Genomic DNA, 19,529 nt, shown 5'->3' on the forward strand with positions numbered 1-19,529 from the left:
AGCAGTATAAGTAGGCCTACACTGCCCTCTAAAGGTGATAGTCAAAACATAAAAGCAGTAATATACAGCTTTATTTAAGAATAAATGACAAAAGAACAAGTTGATAAGAATTTCTTAACATGCAGTTTGCAAGATAAATCTCATTGGCTAAGTCTAAATTAGTATCAAAGGATCAGTTCACCCATATTACAACATTTAAAACAGATAAACAAATACAACTATCCTCTACTAAAGCAATTAGTTTTGGTTCTGCAAAAATAATACACCAAGACAAATATTACATATAACCTCCTAACATTTATGGACTTTCACATGCACGAACTAGCCCTTTAAGCTTTGATGCTCAAATACAAGTACACTCTTCAGGTATAATGTTGGGCAAGGTCTCATACTTAAATGAGTACCCGCCATCAGATGTCGTGGTGATCCTCAGGGACTTCATGGTTCCTGGGACCGGGGCGCAGCACTGTGTGATCCCCAGCATGGCGGTGGTTCGATCCCAGGCTGAGCAGTTCCCATGACAGTAGTAGAAAGTCAGCACTTTGGGTTGGATGATCCAGTAGTCCCAGCCCAGCTCCTCAAAGCTGATTTCAATCTCTGCTCGGTTGCAGTCGCTGTTCTGGGGTCTCTCTGCGGAGGGACGCTGGAACAAGTCGATGGCAGATGGAGACCAGGGTATAGTTATTGCTGCATGGCGTGGTGAATGGACAGGACCACGAGGCTGAGCATAGAGGTTAAGGAAGGGTATCTTATCTGGTTCGTCAGCATGACACTGGCAGGTGGCACAGCGGACCTGGAGCAGAAAAGGGCCCTGAGGCAGAGATGTCAACAGGTTCTGATCCAAGCTGTAGGTGGTCCATCCATCTAGGCTTGTCTCTGATGGACCCTCTGCTGCCTGAAGAAGCTCCTGAGCTGAGGTGAGGATGAACAGCTGGGCAGACGAGTTGACTGTGGCTCCTTCGCCCGCGTAGAACCAAAAGTGGGCAGATGTGACCAGGGTCTCCTGGCTGTTCATGGACGGCTGGAAATAATATGTGAAGTGGCTGTTGGTGGTTTCTTCAGGAGCTGAGTCAGATCTGGCACAGGATGATTCTGCCAAAAGATCAGAGAGCAGTCACAGAAGTTTATTCTGTTATTATTGGACCATCTTTGAATGCTGGCTTCAGATCAACCAATGGACTGTTCAAATGTTTACTGGAATTCTCATTTTTCTATAAACAAAAAGTTATATCACAAGAATAATTTGAAAGCTGCATAATCATGGAAATAAATCTTCACTTTGTGGCTTTAAATTTCCCATTATTTCCATGTGCTGCAATGGTGCAAAAGATACTTTCCTACTCAATTTCTTATACAGTAAACTAAATTATAAACAAGTCCTGCTATTCCCCCCGCATAAGTTCAAGCAATGTAGATTCAAAGGAGAATTACAAAATGACAACAAACTCTTCGAGGAAGCGCTTTCTATTGTTGTGTGCTTTGTAGAAAACAACTGTTTTCTGATATGACTGTAATATTAGAGTCTTCACTGTGCCTCATGCGTCACTTCTAGGTCAGATTGTTCCCCTTCAGGCAAAACTCTTCTAATCACTGAGCAACTCTGCCTATCATCTTAAATTGTTTTATTCTAATTTTAGCATTTAATCTAAAGTCTACACAAACTCTCTGAGGAGGATGGTTAATAAGGCGGTATTGTCAGGAAATGATGAATAAACTGTCACTTAGCAGATGCTAACATGGTTCAGTGATTGGAAAAAGGCTGAGATTTATTTTCACATGAAAAGATGAGCTTTGCTGTGGAGTTATGGTACAAGGAAAATATGATAAAACTGTGCTACATTGGAATGAAAATATATACTCTTTTCTGAAGTAGTGAAGCTGGGTTTGTATAATGTCATTTTATCATGTGCTTGAAAAAAATCCCAGAAAACCTGATCATTCCAAATCAGATGACAAAATCATTTCACTTTTTGGATCACTGACTTGAAAAGAAGGGTCCAAAATTGATATACAGGGTGTCTACAAAGTCTCTTTACAATTTAAAAAATTCATTACAAAAGCAATTGATGAGATACGTTAATCAGATTTGTTCTATGTAGTCATTGGTTATCAAAGTTTTTAATCACATTGCATTTGTGTATCGTGTATGGAACAAAGATACGGGACATCAACGACCTGAAGCAAAAGATCACTGATGCCATTGCCACCATTGATGAGGCCAGGGATGGGCAGTATTTCTAATACATGTATTTAAAATACGTATTTCAAATACAAAATATTTTGTATTTGTATTTTACAGAGATTATGAAAGTGCCTTCGTATTTTGTATCAAAATACTCCAGTGTTGTGTATTTTTGTATTTTGAAAATACTGTAAAATACTTTCTGTGAAACGCCGTGATGACATCTATCTATCTATGTATCTATTAAGCACGAAATATCTCTCTCTGTCTGCCTGTCTGTGGCACCCTCGCATGCTCCAGCCCCTGTGATACCGCTCTCAGCCACTGGGAATTGTTGGCGCTGTTTCACACTTGCTATGGGCATGCACATTGCACATCACAACACAAAACGCGCGGTGCTGCAGATTGGAGTCCTAGATGCTTGGTACTTTGTCCGGACCTGTCAAGGAAGTTGTTTAAAAGCAAGGTGAGCAACCAAATGTAGCTAGTTTATTTTAGTAACACATGTATTCTCAACCATGAATCGCTCTCTTTATGGCATGTTCCTGTTCAGTGTAACGTTAGGTGTTCTTTGTACGGCTAGGCTATTTAACTTTTTAATGTTAGCTGCTAGCTAACTCTCTGTGGTAGTGTGTCACTCTCTTTGATTTTTGATTTTTTTTTTTTTTTGACATTGATAGAGGTTGTGCACACACCAGTTTCAGGTGTATACAAAATTATTCAACTGTGATGAAACTCACCATAAGTTTGGTAGTGATGGTGTTAAATAACTGAAAAGGTTAAAATGCTACCTAGTTTAAATTTCTAAATAAATCATCCATTTGGATTGTTTGTGTTTGAGTTATTGTGACTTATTCATAGTGGGCAATCTATTACACCAAGAGAGTAAATAAGTATACTTAAGGAAGGGTTCCTTGAGTTACCGAACACTTCTCAGGGCAGAGGTTTATATTGGGATGTCTCTAACATGAGGGGTCAGCATATCTAATCTGTTGACTGATTATTGGAGGAGTCTCTTGCTTTCAGATGTTTTTTTTCCAGGTAGTGTAAAAGTGAAGGGATAGATGAAAAAGGCTAGAAGAAAGGTTGTTTAAAAAACTGCCTTGGGGAAAGAAGTATTTTGTAGTATTTTGAAAGTACAAAAATACAGTATTTTATTTTGATACATTTTTTGGCTTCTGTATTTTGTAGCTTATTTTGATACATTTTTGAGGTGGGTATTTGGTATTTTATTTGGAAATACATTTTGATGTATTTGTGCCCATCCCTGGATGAGGCGAACATGGCAAGAAATCGAGTACCGTCTTGATGTGCTTCGTATTAAATGATTCAATTTCCACAGATTTGTCTATTCATTTGCTTTTGTAATAGAGACTTTATGGACACCCTGTATAGTGTTTAGGAACGGAAGCCTTTGAATAGACGAGGCAGAAGAAAGACATTTAGAAGTGATATTGAGGTTAAAAACTATTTCTCACCAGAACTGGGGAAGAGAATAATTTGAATAGTTTCCTGGTTTGTATTGGTTTCATGGTTGACCTGTGTTGTCCTGCGAGTCCTAAGGGTCCTCTGGGGTGCAAGCCTTTCTTCTGCTCGTGCCGTGTCTCTGTCGGGACCCAAAGTGGCCAAAGGTGGCTCCTCCAGCCCCAAACCGTCCAGAACCCGATATCTGAACCAGGTCAACACCGCTTCCCTGGGCAGCTCCTCTCCACAGCAAGCGTGTGTCAGACTGTGGATCCACAAGGGGCCCAGAATAAAAAGAGCACAGGGCACCATGGCTGTAAAGCAAGACAAGCAGGAAAGCTTTTTTTAAGTTGGTCTACAAAATACAGACTTTGTAACAATAACAAATTCCAATTAGCTCGAAAAATGTGATTCTCTCCTTCTGTTTGGCTCTGCAGCTATCTGGGTCTGAGTAAAGTCTGCAGGCGAAGCATTTTGTTGCCAACACATAAACCCAAGATAGCAAAGAACGGCCTTGACGACTGGGATGTAGCAGTATCTGTTTCTGTGATTGTTTCACACAGTATTGAGCGGAGAGTGACTGCATGTTGTATTCTCTGCGTTTGTGCCATGCAGAGTTGCTTTTGTGGCATAGAGTTGATGTATAGTTTGAAGATAAGAATCAAGGAATCAACCACTGGCATGTCAGGTGCAGCACATGTGCATTATTAATATAAAGCACACACAGATGGACAAGTTCAGCTTAGTCTTGGATTGTATTGAAAAGGTTATAGATGTTCCAAATATACAGAAATGTTTCATCATAGACGTGAATAGAAATCAGGTCTCTTTGTGTATTAGCCATAGCTGAAAGCATTAATCTATGGTCTGGAGCCTTCACATAAGAGTTAATTAGTGTCCTCCATGCCTTGACTTTATCACAACAGCCATATCTCACATACAACACACACCTGTTTTCCCACAGAACAAAAAGCCTTTGTCTTCTGTAAGGGAAATGTGCATGCGCCTTTTCATCTGACTGGCCTTGAATCCTTCTAAGAGAAACTTTTTTTTTTTTTCGTAATCTGTGTTTCTGAACAAAGACATTTTTTTATCAGTTGAGCAGAAAACCAACCGGCTGCCACTGAGTTGTTTTAGAAGAGGATGTTTCACTTTGACACAACAGTTTAAATCACAGTCAGATTGCTAGTTTTTCCAGAGCTCTCTTTATCGGAGGATGGAGTTTGCCAAGATGTCATGGAGGAAAAATGACATGAGAAGCAAAGTCCCATCAAGTTCAAAGCTTTTATGTTTTGTAGTATTTCCAAGGTCAAGAATAAATCTTCATGCTCATGACATTTATGATAAACATATTTGGTAAAACTGCAATATCTAAACCAAAGTCACAAGAGTCCATCTTAACCACCAGTTTTGTACCCAAATGAACATTAACACAGGTTTTTCTTGACATAATCATTCCTCCTGCTCCTGATCCCTTCATAATGGGGGCCAAAACCCACAACCCTATTTCAGTGTTCATATGGATACCTGACTGTTTAAGACAAACTTGAAAAAATGTGAATCTACAAGTTTTATTTCACAGCGGCCTCTGTTGCAACAAATTACAGACATGTTAATTTCCCGTTCACAGGCCTTTTCCACAGGAGATATTTTGACATGTCACAGTAGGTAAAACACGTGTAGTATTAAATAATAAAATGTATCTGCCTCAGTTTCAGAGTCCTGGTATTATGCATGCTAGCACAATACTGTCACATTGTAGTATGACTTTCAAAGCCATTGTAAACTTTATTAGCAACACCTGTACATTTCCTGCTGTTGACAAGTCAATATGTCTGCTGTCAAACAGACCTGTTTCCCCAAATTCCCTTTACACAGTTGTGTTAAAGTTCATGAGAGAACCTGGCTGAGAGTGAGAGTGACTGGAGAAGGATCAAAAGCAAGAAAACAAGAATATATCTCCAGGTGAGGTAGTGTTTTTACTTCTGGTTTTCCTGTTGTGGTAAAACCACTGAAATGTTTATCTGTGACTAGTGGTAGAAAGTAACTAAGTACATTTACTAGTAATAATAAGTAATACTGAAGTACAACTGTGAGATCTTCTAGTTTACATGGGTATTTCCATTTGATTTCCATTACTTTATAATTCCACTCCACTACATTTCAGAGGAAATGATTGTAACCTACTTTCTACTCCACTGCATTTATTTGACAGCTTTAGTTACTTTTCAGATGAAGATTTGACACAGTGGATAATATAACAAGCTTTTAAAATACAACACATTGTTAAAGATGAAAGCAGTGGTTTCCAACCTTTGTTTGTTTTTTGATGTCTTACAAAAAGCAATGTGTAGTCAGAGTCACATTACAGATGTTAACATCTCCACCAAACTCATTTTTCCCTCTAAACTTCTCACATGGTTTCATTTCAATAAATGTTCAAATTATCCAATATTTCATCATTAATTATCCAATATTTCAGCATAAATGATCCAATATTTCAGCATAAATGATCCAATATTTCAGCAAAAATCAAAGATTAAAGAAAAAGTCTAAAAACTGAAAACAGATTTGTGTATCAGAGTTTTTTTTTTTTCTTTCTTTTTCTTCTTCTTCTTTCCTCTCCCATTAATCCTCTCACGATCCCTCAGATTTATCTGGTGACCTTTTGGAGGGGCCCGACCCCTAGGTTGGGAATTCAGAATTCTATATTTATAATCTAATGCTGTGTTACATAATACATTAGTCAGAGGGACCAAACCACTACTTTTACTGCAATACTTCAACTATGTCAAGCTCATTATACTTGAACAACAAACCTATCCTTTTATAGCCAACATCAGAAAGGGAGTATCATGTACTGAGTATCTATGTTATTATATGTATTGTTTTTAAGGTTAATGTGACAATAATATAACATATTCTTTGTCACTGTCTCACCCATTTTATATATCACTTCTGCTAAATAGGTCTAGTATAGTTTTCATTTCAAGGCTACTAATAACTGTTTATCAAAAGTAACTTATTATGGATATTTAGGTCACAGAAGGATAAACTATGGATACAATGTTACAGTGGTGAAGACTTAATTATGCAGTAATGATGCTGGTAGTCTTAAATGTTAAACTGACTATCAAATCAGGTGTAATCTGAAAGCGCCATATCCTGTATCTGCCAGTAGAGGGCGTGAAAATACTACATCACCATGTAGTATGTGTCTGTTTAATGGCAGTTAACATGTTTTATGAGATGTTTTGCTCTGACAGATGATGGTGGAGACACTAAATGTGAGTCTCTTCTATTTCATTTAGATTTTTATTCCATCTAAAGCTGCAATGATTAGTTTATTAGTTCATCACTCCTCTTTAGTCTTCTTTGACAGTAAAAAGAATATCTTTGGGTTGTAGTCTGTTGTCATCTGAGGACATTTTTCACCATTTTCTGACATTTCCTGGACTAAACAACTAATCTATTAATAGAGAAAATACTCAATTATGAAAATAACTTAGTTAAAGGCAGGACTAAAAGATACACAACGTTTTGAAATACAATTCAGCTTATTAAGGGCATGTTACTTCTACTTTTATTGCATTTTCTCACAGTTAAAGCCCACAACAGAATAGGTTTTATACTCACAGGCAGTTATCAGTCTTTTGGGAAGCATGCTGAGTTCATTTAGAAACAGAAGAAGCTTTTTCTATAGTAAAAAAAGAAGCAGATAATGATTACAGTGTAGTTTAGATAATGATCTGACTCTCCAGTCTAAATGACTTGAGATGTTGGTTTACAGCCTGCAGTGGAAAGCACATTTACGAGGATAAGATTCAGTATTTTGCTTATTGTCAACAATTCGGTTGAGTGCAATGATGCGGCTCATTTACGTCTTTTTAATAGTTTTTAGGCAACAATTGAGCCCAGTGGCACAGAGGAATAAGCTATCGACTGCACAGTGAAGACAGTACTAGTTAATTTAATACAGTATATATAAAGTAGATAAAATTAGCTCCAACTCAGGCAGCCAAAATATTAAAATGCTTATTTCCTGCATCGGTAATAGTTGTCAAATAATGGAATATATACAATATTGCAACACTGAAAGCAGTGATTCTGTGAAATAATTGATTTTGACACTTAATTTTGCTGATTACTTTAGTAAGACACTTGAATGCAAGACTTTTACCTGTCATGAATCCTTTATGTGTAGTAGTCTGGCTATTTTTCCTGAATACTTGTAAGAATGTCTCTTTTAATTGGACAGTAAAGATGAATTGTGCAAACCAGCCAGCAGCAGTGCTCCTTTGCCCATGTGCACATAAACAGACACTTGCTGCTTTGGTAGTTACATTTCACCGATTTAAAAGCAAATTTCAACAGTCATAATATTCTTGAATTTACCTGCCTGGCTTCTGTTTCAGTGTTGCTGACATTGGTGAGAATGTCTGAAAGCAATGAAACTCAATTCTGTGTGCTGTTTTTTCTTTTTCTTCCAGCGTGAAACTTCATCCCTGAAGGCTGTAAATGTGCAGTAAAGCCCCCCCCCCCAAAAAAAAACTAAGCTATAATTAACATCTTCTCATCTCCTGCAGGTAGGTGACAGTGTTTGCATTTGGGTGTTGGCTTGTACTGTGCAGTCTTTTCTCTCCATGCGTGATATCTGAGGAATGGATCAAAGACTCCCACAGTTTCATATACCATAGAGAATTCATAGAAATAAGTGGTTTGGTTAATAGATCTCACCAGTCATTCATTGTGTTTCACTTGTTGCATCTGTCAAATATAAAACCTTAATTTCCTGATGACATGAAGCTTATTTTCTCCGTCTTGGGAAAGCCAGGCATATTTCTTATCACAATGTTAATACTACTAATGAAGAAATAAAAAGGAAAGGCTAAGTTAATTTAGATTTGCATGCTTGTCACACCACGACTATGCAAGAAAGTTATGATTTATAGAGCTGAATACATTTGAATGCTTGTTCATAGATATGCACGATATGGCAGCCTTGCCCCAGCAGCACAGACCTCTAGAGCTGCTTTACCAAAGTCGGCTTGCTTGAATTTGTATTACTTATCAGCAACAGTAGAGATATCCCCAAAAACATCATTTTAGACATGAGCAGAGGAAAGTCTCAGATTAAACTGTTAGAAATGACAACTGTTTTGAACATCAGTACCTGCAGCTAAACATAATAATATCATTTTGGATCAATCTTGAACAAGCTAATGCATCTTACACCACTGGTTATCATCATTTTGGACAATTTTAGATGTGAAAGCTGTCCACCAAGTTTAATTTCTGTTCCACATACGTAGCTTCAAAAACAGCGTGGCTCCAGCTCTTCAGCCCTTTTCTTTGCACTTGGATAATCGGTTTCAGTCAGATTTCATTGTTTAATTGTTTATAGTCATTAACCGGAAACTTCTGTGACTTCTTTCAAGGACGGGCTGTCACCACAGCAAGAGCTTCTTAAATAAAAGCTGCAGGATGAAGTCAAATGATCGGAAACATGTCCTTTCATGCCCTTTCAAGCTCAGTCATCCATTAACTCAGCTCCACGTAAGCCATTTCTCCTTAGAGAGGTGTCAGTGGATCAAGGCGCTTGGTTTAAGTCAGTGTGTATACCTACGTTCGAACAAATGAATACTGGTGATTTTATTTACGAAGAAAAATACTTGGATGACACAGAGGAACTAAAATAGATCAGAGTATTAGTGTGTCAGTGGAAATAAATAGGTTAAATCCCACACAAGACAACAGACCATGTTGTATACTCAGATGTAATGTATCTTGTTAGCTGAAGCCATTCTTGGTTAGATAGCAGACATCAGCTTTTATTTTGTTATAATATGCATGCACACACACATCCTGAAGTAGAAGGATTTAACTGTACTTAACCTTATTCAAATCCAAATAGTGTCTGTTGCTTGAGGACATTTACTGGGTGCACGGAGAGTGGCACAGCTGAGAAAATAAGTTTTGAGACTGTCTGAATGATTTAAAAACATGATTTTTACTATTTTAGGAAAACCCAGATGATAATTACAGCATAGTTTAGATAATGATCTGACTCTCTGTCTTAAACAACCTGAAATTTGCAAGGATAAAGATCAGTATTTTGCTTACAAAGATATAATTCCATTTTTTTAATATCAAGACTTAATGCAATGATGTGGCTCATTTATTTCTCTTTAATAGTGTTTGGTCAGCAGTTGGGCTCTGCAGCACAGAGCAATAAGCTACAGGCTTTTGGCTGCACTGTTAATCGGATCAATTCATTGTTGATTTTGGTCTTTTCGTGGGATTTATCCACAATATGAAAAGTATAGAACATCTAATCAATTGCAATACGTGAGAAAATGTACTGAACCTGAGTATTTTGTTATGCTACCTTATCATTTTACTATATAGTCATTTTTGTTTCGCTATACTATGTTTCAGATTAACAGTTTACTTTAAAAACCTCATAATATTAGATCATATGTATGCATATATATCATCATTATTATATAATATTTAATATAGTAGGTCTGTTCTAACTCTACAAATGGAATAACAACAATAATTTCATTGTGTCTACTGAAATAGTTCCAACCAGTTATATTGTATTGTATTGTTATATCACTGCCCCACAGTTGCATGAATCACTAAGGCCTGTTTGTATTCTTAGACTTTCTTTTTATAGCAACTCCAACTGTCACACGCATGCTGTCTCTGCCTGTCACACGCACGCACACACACACACACACACACACATATACACACACACACAAGCTCCCACACTCCAAGCCCTTTAGATAATGTTATCAACCAAAATGTGCGTATCTCTTAAATGCGTGTCTGTGTGTGTGTGTGTATGCATGTGCGTCTTTTTATCTGTGTGTCTGTTTGTGTGTGTTTGCGTGCATATAGGTCATACATGGCAGCCCAAGAAATGTGACCTATCTGCGGTGGTGCAGCTGTCGTTCCAAACCTGAGGGAGCTGGGGGTGAAGCAGTGAGACGGGGGGAGATGGGAGAGAGAGAGGAGACAGATAACATGAGCTGATTTAAGTACTTAGAAGCCTAAAAAGGTTAAAAGTATATATTCTAAAAAGGTTAAAAGTATATTTTTTTTAGGACTCATTAAAACACACTAGAGCAGAAGGCCTGAGTGGTTTGACATTTAGAGAAAAGGGTCTCTCATTCTGTCTCAACACTCGTCAGCGGGGTTAAAGCTGTTGAAAGGGACCATGGCAGTGGCTGCTAATGCTCCATGATCTAGGGGGGACTTACACCTACAGCCGGTGCTCACTAAAGGACACATAGAGACACGGGCTTTAGCAAATGATTTGAGATGAAATATTTTGCTCCATGGATCTTGTTACCTTAACTTGGACTTTGCGGGGAAGTCCAAAAGGATTCCTTTCATCTTTAATGGCAAAAGTGAGGTAAGAAGCATTTCTTTCTATTATCGAGTAAGGTCTATTTTAGGAATCACTTTGGATCAGCATTATTAGTGAAATGCTATAAATTAGTATGCGAGGTAAACATGAATTCTGATGTATTATTTGATATGATTTGATATGAATAATAATTGGAAGAAAAAAGAAAATTCGATTTATTGCCATTTTCTAAGAAAGTTTAGTTTCTAACTATTACGTCGGATGAATTCATGAAAGTGCAAGAAGAAACTTTAATCACAAATGAGATTGGTCATAATTTCAATCCACCATAATCCATGTGAAGTTTTATGATCTCATACCCTCCGTCAGTAGGATGAGGACGCACCAGCAGTACCTTTTTTTCCCATTTAGGATACAAGAACTACTTGGTTAATATTAAAGAGAGGTTATCAATGTCAAATGTGGGAAGGGGATGAAGAACAAATCCTGGCCTCCATTGTCAAAGTCAGACCGCCTTCCAGAGACTTACATAACGCTCATAACTCTTACAAACAACAGACCCTGGTTGCGTATGACGTGCTTCAAATCACCTGTTTTCAGTGTAAGCCCACACACCTGAAGCACCTATCATACCTGGACTGCTATTTTTGTCTGTATGGCACATCAGGTGATAAACAACAAATCTTTCTGAGGTCACTTCTTTCTTTGCTTTTAGGACATTTCATAAATTTGGGGGTCTTGTTTTAAAAAGAAATGGTCCAAATTGTTCCAGAAGAGACTGAGATATCATGACAGCAAGACCCTAGCCTCCAAAAAGCTGGATCATACACTTTCCATAATGCAACTTGATAGCGTCTATGGTCAGACTGTCACTGCCCATGTCTTTAAAAGACTTGTCCACAATTTGAAGCTGATATACCCGGCTGATGTTACGGAGTTATTTTCTTAACACTTGACAAATGTCCCCCAGAGCCAAAGGAAGATATTATACAACTGTGTTCAGAGGCAGAGGAGGACTCCCCCCATCTCTGTGTCTCCCTAATGAGTCAATTGACTTTGGCATGTAGAATCAGTGGAAGCAAGAGCTCCCTTTTTTATAAGAAAATCCAAACAGTGGACCAATGTTTTTATTTTTCTGGCGATCACATTCATTTAAAAACAGTTGTTAAATCGTAAAGTGTCAAAAAATAACTGATGTCATTTTGATTCGTGTAATGTGGTTATTGCAGTCCCAGGAGCAACAGCGCAGGTCAAGCATCCTCTGCACTCCCCCAGAGATGTCTGAACTGACGGAGTATTTCAGAAGAGGCCTCCACTAACTGCAGCTCATGCTGAAACCGCAGTCAGTTACAAGAGTTACAAAAAGTACGATTCCTAAAGAAGTAGGTAAAGAAATCAAAATGGCAGAAGGCTCAGTACCCAATCCCCGTTTTGACATCCCCCCTAAGAGGGCCAAAGTCACCAAGGACCAGGTTGTTCCAGACAAGATGGCTTCAACGCAGGAACCCACGCCACCAGTTTTCAACCGTAAACTCCGCAAGGCAGCGGTAGGAACGGGCTGTGATATCCGTCTGAGGGTGTCAGTAGCAGGATTTCCAAAACCTTCACTGGCCTGGTACCACAATGAGAAGCTCCTTCCTCCATCTGAAGCCCAGGACTCAGGGGGCCTGTGGATACGCGACTGCCGCACCAGTGATGCTGGCTTGTATACCTGCGTGGCTACCAATGAGTCAGGAGAGGCGAGCTGCAGTGCCGTCTTGGCTGTTATGGACCTCGGAGAAGGTAAACTTACAAGCACAAACCATTTTTCTTTAACCTAAAAATATTGAAATCAGGTAAAACTAATTTCCATTCTAATCACTTCTTAATATTTGATCCCTTGAAACATCATATCTTGTCAGTGCATCCAGGATGAAAAAGCAATTGTAGATTCAAGATCTTGTTTTGATCCTTATACAGTATTTCCGTCTTCCCGGCGCTGGAGGATACTTAAAATTAGGTTGTAGATATAAGTAGACACTCAAATTAGTTGCTGGAGAGGAGTGTCACCTGCTGTTGCTTTCTACTAGATGCACAGCTGAACCCATCATCTTGAAGCTTTGGGCTGTGTTTGTTGTGTTTACTGAGCTGGGGGAAGTTGGGATTTGGACACTTGTTAAGAACATGGCTGCCATTCTTAGTCTAGTCAAGTCAGGAAGCAGGAAAAAAACATCTCAAAGATCTTAAAATGAGAAAATTGATTAGACCAGCTATACATTTGTCAATTTGTCATCATTAGTTGAATTATCGGTCTGAAAACTTGCAGTTTATCACATTGCAAACAATGATATGATAATAAGTCTACAAAAAGATTATATAACTGCAAATAGGTGTGTGCTTTGAGGCTTTGAGCACTCCCCAAGCTCTTGCTGTGATGTTGACTTTTATTACAATATTTAAAACAGCACAAAGTTATCACCATATGTAAGGCTTTTTATGCTGTGGCTTGAAAGTAAGAAGTCTTCAGCAGTGGCCGTGCTGCTTGTGGATTGTCCAGCAGTCCATTTGAAAAACTGTCACATTGAGAGAGGTTAAAACCAGGCCTGCGTACAAGCTATTTTTTTCCTGACTTGCAGATTATTATTATTATTTTATCTGTTTGTGTCAGTTGAAACCTCCTGAATTTGTATATCCAAGCTGTGCAAGCTGATGCATCAATTCATTAAACAGGACAGTATGACGATGACGATCAAGCTGTAAAGATTACGTCTCTGTTAAAACTTGGCGTAGGCTACCACTGACGTCTGAGCTCTGTAACATATCCAAAATTAGAATACTTTGGTGGGGATACAGCTCTCGCTTGTGGTGGTCGTTCTGTCAGCAATAATTCACATAGCAAAGCATGCAAGACATAAATTATGTTTTTAAAAGGCTTCGCTAGCAGCAGTCCCCGGTTGCTGGATCTCACTCCCTTCTCTCACACTGTCGGCATATGGTTTGCTTCCACCCTGTGAGACAACTGAGTCATTATTTAGGCAAACTAAATCGTTGCTATGAGCCGTTATGAGGCAAAACTAACCAGTTAATTGAAAAACTGGTTAGTGCAGTTAGGTGCAGAGTAGCAGAAAAGTGCATTTCTTGCATGTCTGGATAGATGCTTTCAGTGTCTTGCTCAAGGACACTTCAGCATGATGGATTTGAATGGATTGTCTATTAATTCCTCAGTTTATCTTGTCACGTGTACCTTGCAGAGATAGGGATAGCATTAGCAAGTGTCAGTGAAGCTTCTGTGACTTCTTTAAGCCCCTCCTAAGCCCTATAGATTGCTACATGTCACTTATAGCCCTATTTGTCATATGCTTTCATAGTAAGTGGTGGAAATAGTAACTTTAACTAATTAACCAGTCTTATAATGACTTGTTTATTGTTATCTTTTACACCATTAATGCTTTGATTTTTCACATTACAGTTTGTAAAAGAGGATCTAAGACCAGATATTCTTTCCTGATTCATTTTATAAGTGACAATCAAGGAATTTAAGCACAATCAGGCAATATGTTTCAGTCTGCACAAATGGCAGTGAAAATGTACCCAGATGTCAAATCCTACTGTATTGTACAGTGCATCGTTTTATTTGAGCCCTATGTGTAGAAAGCAGAATAGAGTTTGCAGTGAGCTCATTGTAATGCTGGTTAAATATGATCATGGGATTGTTGCCACGGACTGCGGAGAAAGTTGACAGTTGAGGTCACATGTCACCGGCTCTGCACTATGAGCTGGCAAACATGGTCCAGCTGGTATATCACTCAGCACCTCTCTCTCTCTCTCTCTCTCTCTCTCTCTCTCTCTCTCTCTCTCTCTCTCTCTCTCTCTCTCTCTCTCTCTCTCTCTCTCCTCTTAGTTTTGATCTTCTCACTTCAATGCAGCGTCAGTTTCAACTTTTTGACCTCTGTTCCTCATAACCTTTTTCTGCTCTTTTATTCTTGGTCTTTTACTGTTTTCTTCTTCTTCTTGTGTCTCTGCTACCTGAGATTGAATTTAAGACTTAGATCTAACGCCACTATAAGACCACTGGTCCATTTTTATCTGTCTATTTGTTGTTGTTGTTTTGATTAATCTCTTTTGGCTCCCTGTCACCCTCTTATATTACTTTGTCTGTCAGTGTCCAGAGCTCCTCTTTTGGCTTGGGCTGGAGTCACAAAAATGAGAGTTACTTGAGACTTACATTCTTACAGACTCGCCCTGAAAGAAAAAAATCACCCAACTTTCAGGTTTTGAAGTATTTAAACATGCGGCTTTGAAAGGAAAATATTCAAATGCCACGAAACAATTGAAACAATTGCAACAATTGCATCTTGCCAATGAAGACTTGACTTGGACTTCCTTTCACAGGCATTAAATTTGACTTGAACTTGCCCAAAAAGACCTAAAAACTGTTAAATCTCAGTGTTTTTTGCCCAGCTTCCATTTGATTAATGTTACTATATACATGAATCTAACCATTGGGTACCAGCCAGAAAAAAGCTTCACCACACTATGTCCTCAATTTTACCTGTTTTTTTGTGTCGTCTCTCTCTGACCTCTGCCTCCCTCTTCCATCTCTCCTCTTCTCTTTCCCTGAGGATATTTATGGCTTGGTATGTGCCGTGCCAGCCAGAGGGCTCGTGCTCTAGTGATGTGTGGATGCCGCCGGCCCCCTTCTCCGATGGCACCGGCAGACATCACAGATAATTATAGCATCACCACGGTCAAGACGCGGTGCTGTCACACTCCATCACGGTCAAGCGTGATGAAAGAGGCGGGGGAGGGTGTGCTGGGTCGGGAATCGGGGATGGGGGGGTGATGTGAATGTGTGTTTGCATGGGTGTCTGTTAGTGTGTATCTGCTCACGTGCGTGTGGTTAGTTTTAATGTCTGGTTCTGGCTGCTTTTGAGCATCGCTCAGTGAGTCAGACAGTCAGTCAGGTCTGTCACTTTAAGATATCACCCTGAGAGATCAGACCAACCAGAAACCAGAGCAGTGCTGTGTCACAAGTCTAGACTACTTTATTGACGTCAGCCGGTGGCGTATAGCTTTTGATTAACATAGCGTCAGGCACCTAAAGGCCAGATAAGCAGTGTGATGGAAGCATTTAACATCAGTCACCTGTAGTATTGTGAGATACTTTTACAAAAGGAGATGATTATGATATTGTATTGCAGGACCATGATTATCCCAGACATGACTTGCACTTATTCATATGCTAACATTTTAAATTAAAGTAGTAATTCCCAATCGGGGAGGGGGTCAGAATCCCCTCAGGATCCCTAATGCAAGATGTATCTGAGGGTTTGTTATCTGATTAACAGGATAGAAGGGAAAAAAAAGCTTTCTGCTACACAGAAATCAACTTTCCTCTGATGTTTTTGTTTCTTGTTTTTCTCTTTTGAATTATTAAATAATGTCACTTCCTCAGGCCTTTTAAAGATTATACTGAGATGAAGAAAATGACGTCTCGGTAGGAACTGGTCACAACCGGTTGCCGGAGTTGCGGGTAGGGATTGTTTTTTTTTGTGGGTGACATGACAAAAATTTGAAACATTTATAAGGCAAACAAATAATTTAAAAGGTGTTGATATAAAGTTTTTGTGTAACTGATATTTGGTTAAGCTGAAGCAGGTTTTGGAACGAGATCTGCATGTTTAAGATTCAAACCCTCCTTGCTTTGCCATAATTATGCAGGTTCTTACTTGAACTAGCCACCATTTTTTCATGTGTTTACATAGTATCTGTATGCAGTTTTAACCCAATATGGAAAGAGGTTGTTCTGGTTAGATTTGGGTTTCTGGGTCATAACAAACTTTCTTCTCTGTTGGGTTAGTCTCCACTCCAGAGTTTTTGTTTTTTGGCTTTTTTTTTATCTCTGTGCTGTAGCAATTTAGTCTTGCATTTCCATATAGTTGGAGAACTCATAAACAGCATTTAAAAAAAAAGATTGGTTAAACTCAATGGCTCAACTCATTAGCTGGTAAATAAACCAGACGTGGTTAGAGGATAGTAATTGTTAGCAAATTGATGCTACAGTTAAAAAACAAACACGCCAATATAGATCATTCATAAGGCAAATCATCAGTTCAGTCAAATGCAGCACAGGAATGAACCATTCCTATTGGAGACAGCGCCAGTCATTTAAACGCAATCATTTTCTGGAGATGTAGTTTTCCGGAAGATTTAATCCCCAATATGAATCCCAGCAGGTCTGTTACATCTCCTGAAAGAAATCTATAAACAAAGTGACAGTCCTGCTGTATACAGTACAAGACAAGCTGCTCTACAAACTTAAAGCTAGACTGTGGTCAGCATTTGGTATTCTTATTCATGAGACTGTCTCGGCGAACGGCCGTGATGATCCATCAACACATTCATATTTAGATTGCAGTGAATTCCACCCGTGTGAAGCATCAATGCAATTTCAAGTATTCATTTTCAGTATGAATACAGATATTCATACAGTCACACAGTGTGGACTGTATTTTCACCTCCAGCCCCGAGCTTTGTGAGTATTTAACTGTCTGAAATAGATTTACTCCCTTCATCTGGCGTTCCCCGTAGCTGCCTCATTGTCTCTTAATTTAGTGCAGTTGTAGTTTATTATTAATGGTGTATTACAATGTGTTTGCCTTGTACTTGTACTCAAAACTCTCCCAAGTGAAAGCAGAGTGGGCCCCAGAGGACAGCAAAGGTTGTTGAGTTTCTGTATAGCAGTGTGTTTAATCTCCTGCTATAACCAGTGGTGTGTGGAGAGGGGGGGGGGCAGGTTCTCTGAAAGGGGGTGCAGAGGGAAAGTACAGTATAACTGCAGGGGTCGTACTATGCAGGACTCGAAATAGACAGCTGAAGTTGGCAGTCAAAGTTAGGGAGGACTGCGGGAAGACGGGGTGAGGGCAAGAAAAAAGAGATATGGGCTGAGGAAGATAGAGTTTGAAGGTCCAGCAGCCATCTTAAGACGGTATATCCTTGCCTGGCCAATGTCACATTTCATTTTGAGAGGAGAGGGCCATTTATAAAGACATTATCTGAAGAGCAGATGCATCTGGAGGTAATTACTACGTTGGAGCCATTTTGCAGAAGTCACCTTGTTTGTAGTGATGCGACTCGATGGGGAAAGTTTGGGGAAAGTTGAGGAAAACTTGGAACTAGAGGAGAAGTTGAAGTTGAAGAGAAGAAGTCATCTGGCGGGTTTTTAAAGGAACATACAAGGGAAGGAAAGAGCAATGTTCAGGAGGGAGCTGCTCGACGCGAGGAAGGCTTTGAGGAGCACTAGGGAAGATGTGAGTGGGCCGAGAAGTAAGAAGCAGAGAGGTGAGTGGGAGCTGTCAGAAATACAATATTGTGAAATGGTTTTGCTGCAGGTTGAATAAAAAGAAGGATCATACTGTAAGAGCGAATTATAAAATGCATACTCAACTAATTGGAACAACTGTAATGAAAATTAAAACAAGGTAATACACTTGAGGCGGCTATTATTGCTGCTTAATTGGGTTCAGTGTCTCTCTTCTATGCTTTTCCCTCCTTTAGAAAGCTGCAGCTATCTCCCTGATCCCTCTTTTTTACTGCAGGCCACACTTTGAGGTACAGCAGTCTTGTTTGTAATACTGCAAATATGCATATGGTTGCCCATAAGCACTCAAATTATCTGTTGTTTTTGCTCAAACTTTCAACTGGATCACATTTTGCTATGACCCAGCTACTCAAAGAAAATGGTAATGATGTGCCTGATCTTTTTAAGTCAAGAGCTGCCCTGATATCTCTCACAAAAATGGCTAAATTTGCTCACCCAGTACTCAAACTATTTACAGAAATCCAAATCTAAACCAAAGGGTCATCCAACTGTCACAAAGTCCAAGGAACCTGCTACAACAAACTGATTAAAATGACATTGACTAGCATAGGCTAAAAAGTGTTGATTTCTGATTTTGCCAAAGGTATGCTTTCATCAATAGGTAAAAAACCTGTAATTATTTTGATATTTGAAGATGCTGTCATTGTCTTGAAACTCAGGGCTGAATACATTCTATGTCACAATTTTTATATCATCTAATATCATCTTTTTTGGGGGGTAAATGTGTTTCACTTCAGTCTGAAACACAAGGCCATACACAGTCTGGCATTCCTGCTCTCACCGTTCCTTATCGACCCAGTTCTCTTGTCTGAACCGCAACCAGCTTTTCATTGGCATGCTGGAGCAGAGTTAATCTATAGCCGCTTGATGCTTTCACATTCTCTAAATATTACGTCCAAGCGGATTAAAGATACAGTACAATTAATTGGTTTCTCCGTTCTCACGAGGCAGCTGAGGCAATAACGGAGGGCAGAGCCAGAGCTGTTTCCCTGGTGTTTGGTCTGGCAAAAGCTGTGTTTGTGTTCCATCCCGCTGGTACACTGTCATTCACAGGAACCCTTTAAGGGATTTGGTCTGGATTAGGTGGTAGGATCGGGTTGCAGTGTGACTGTCAACATGGACCACTGTCATGTGGGGTTTCC

At 39.2% G+C, this 19,529-nt stretch overlaps 2 protein-coding genes across 2 annotated transcripts in view; one reads left to right on the forward strand and one right to left on the reverse strand.

Moving 5' to 3' along the window:
- Positions 1-343: 343 nt before the first annotated feature.
- inha (inhibin subunit alpha) lies at positions 344-3,958 on the reverse strand. The gene is made up of 2 exons (XM_062414756.1): positions 3,661-3,958; positions 344-1,092 (listed from the first exon to the last, which is right to left on the reverse strand). The coding sequence occupies exons 1-2, from the start codon at positions 3,956-3,958 to the stop codon at positions 344-346; spliced, it is 1,047 nt and encodes a 348-aa protein (XP_062270740.1).
- An 8,469-nt stretch (positions 3,959-12,427) lies between these two features.
- spega (striated muscle enriched protein kinase a) overlaps positions 12,428-19,529 on the forward strand; it is a 45,239-nt gene continuing 38,137 nt past the window's right edge. The window contains exon 1 of the mRNA XM_062414584.1: positions 12,428-12,809. Coding sequence (XP_062270568.1) covers positions 12,428-12,809 — 382 coding nt within the window. The remainder of the gene's footprint in view (positions 12,810-19,529) is intronic.

Source organism: Scomber scombrus, chromosome 24, assembly GCF_963691925.1.
Source record: "Scomber scombrus chromosome 24, fScoSco1.1, whole genome shotgun sequence".
NCBI lineage: Eukaryota > Metazoa > Chordata > Actinopteri > Scombriformes > Scombridae > Scomber > Scomber scombrus.

Bases quoted from the DNA above. Each gene is read 5' to 3' on its own strand.
- inha (XM_062414756.1), bottom strand. From the start codon at position 3,958: ATGGTGCCCTGTGCTCTTTTTATTCTGGGCCCCTTGTGGATCCACAGT. The intron at 1,093-3,660 runs GTGAGAAATAGT...ATCTTTTGGCAG, and splicing joins TATTCTCTTCCCCAGTTCTG to AATCATCCTGTGCCAGATCT.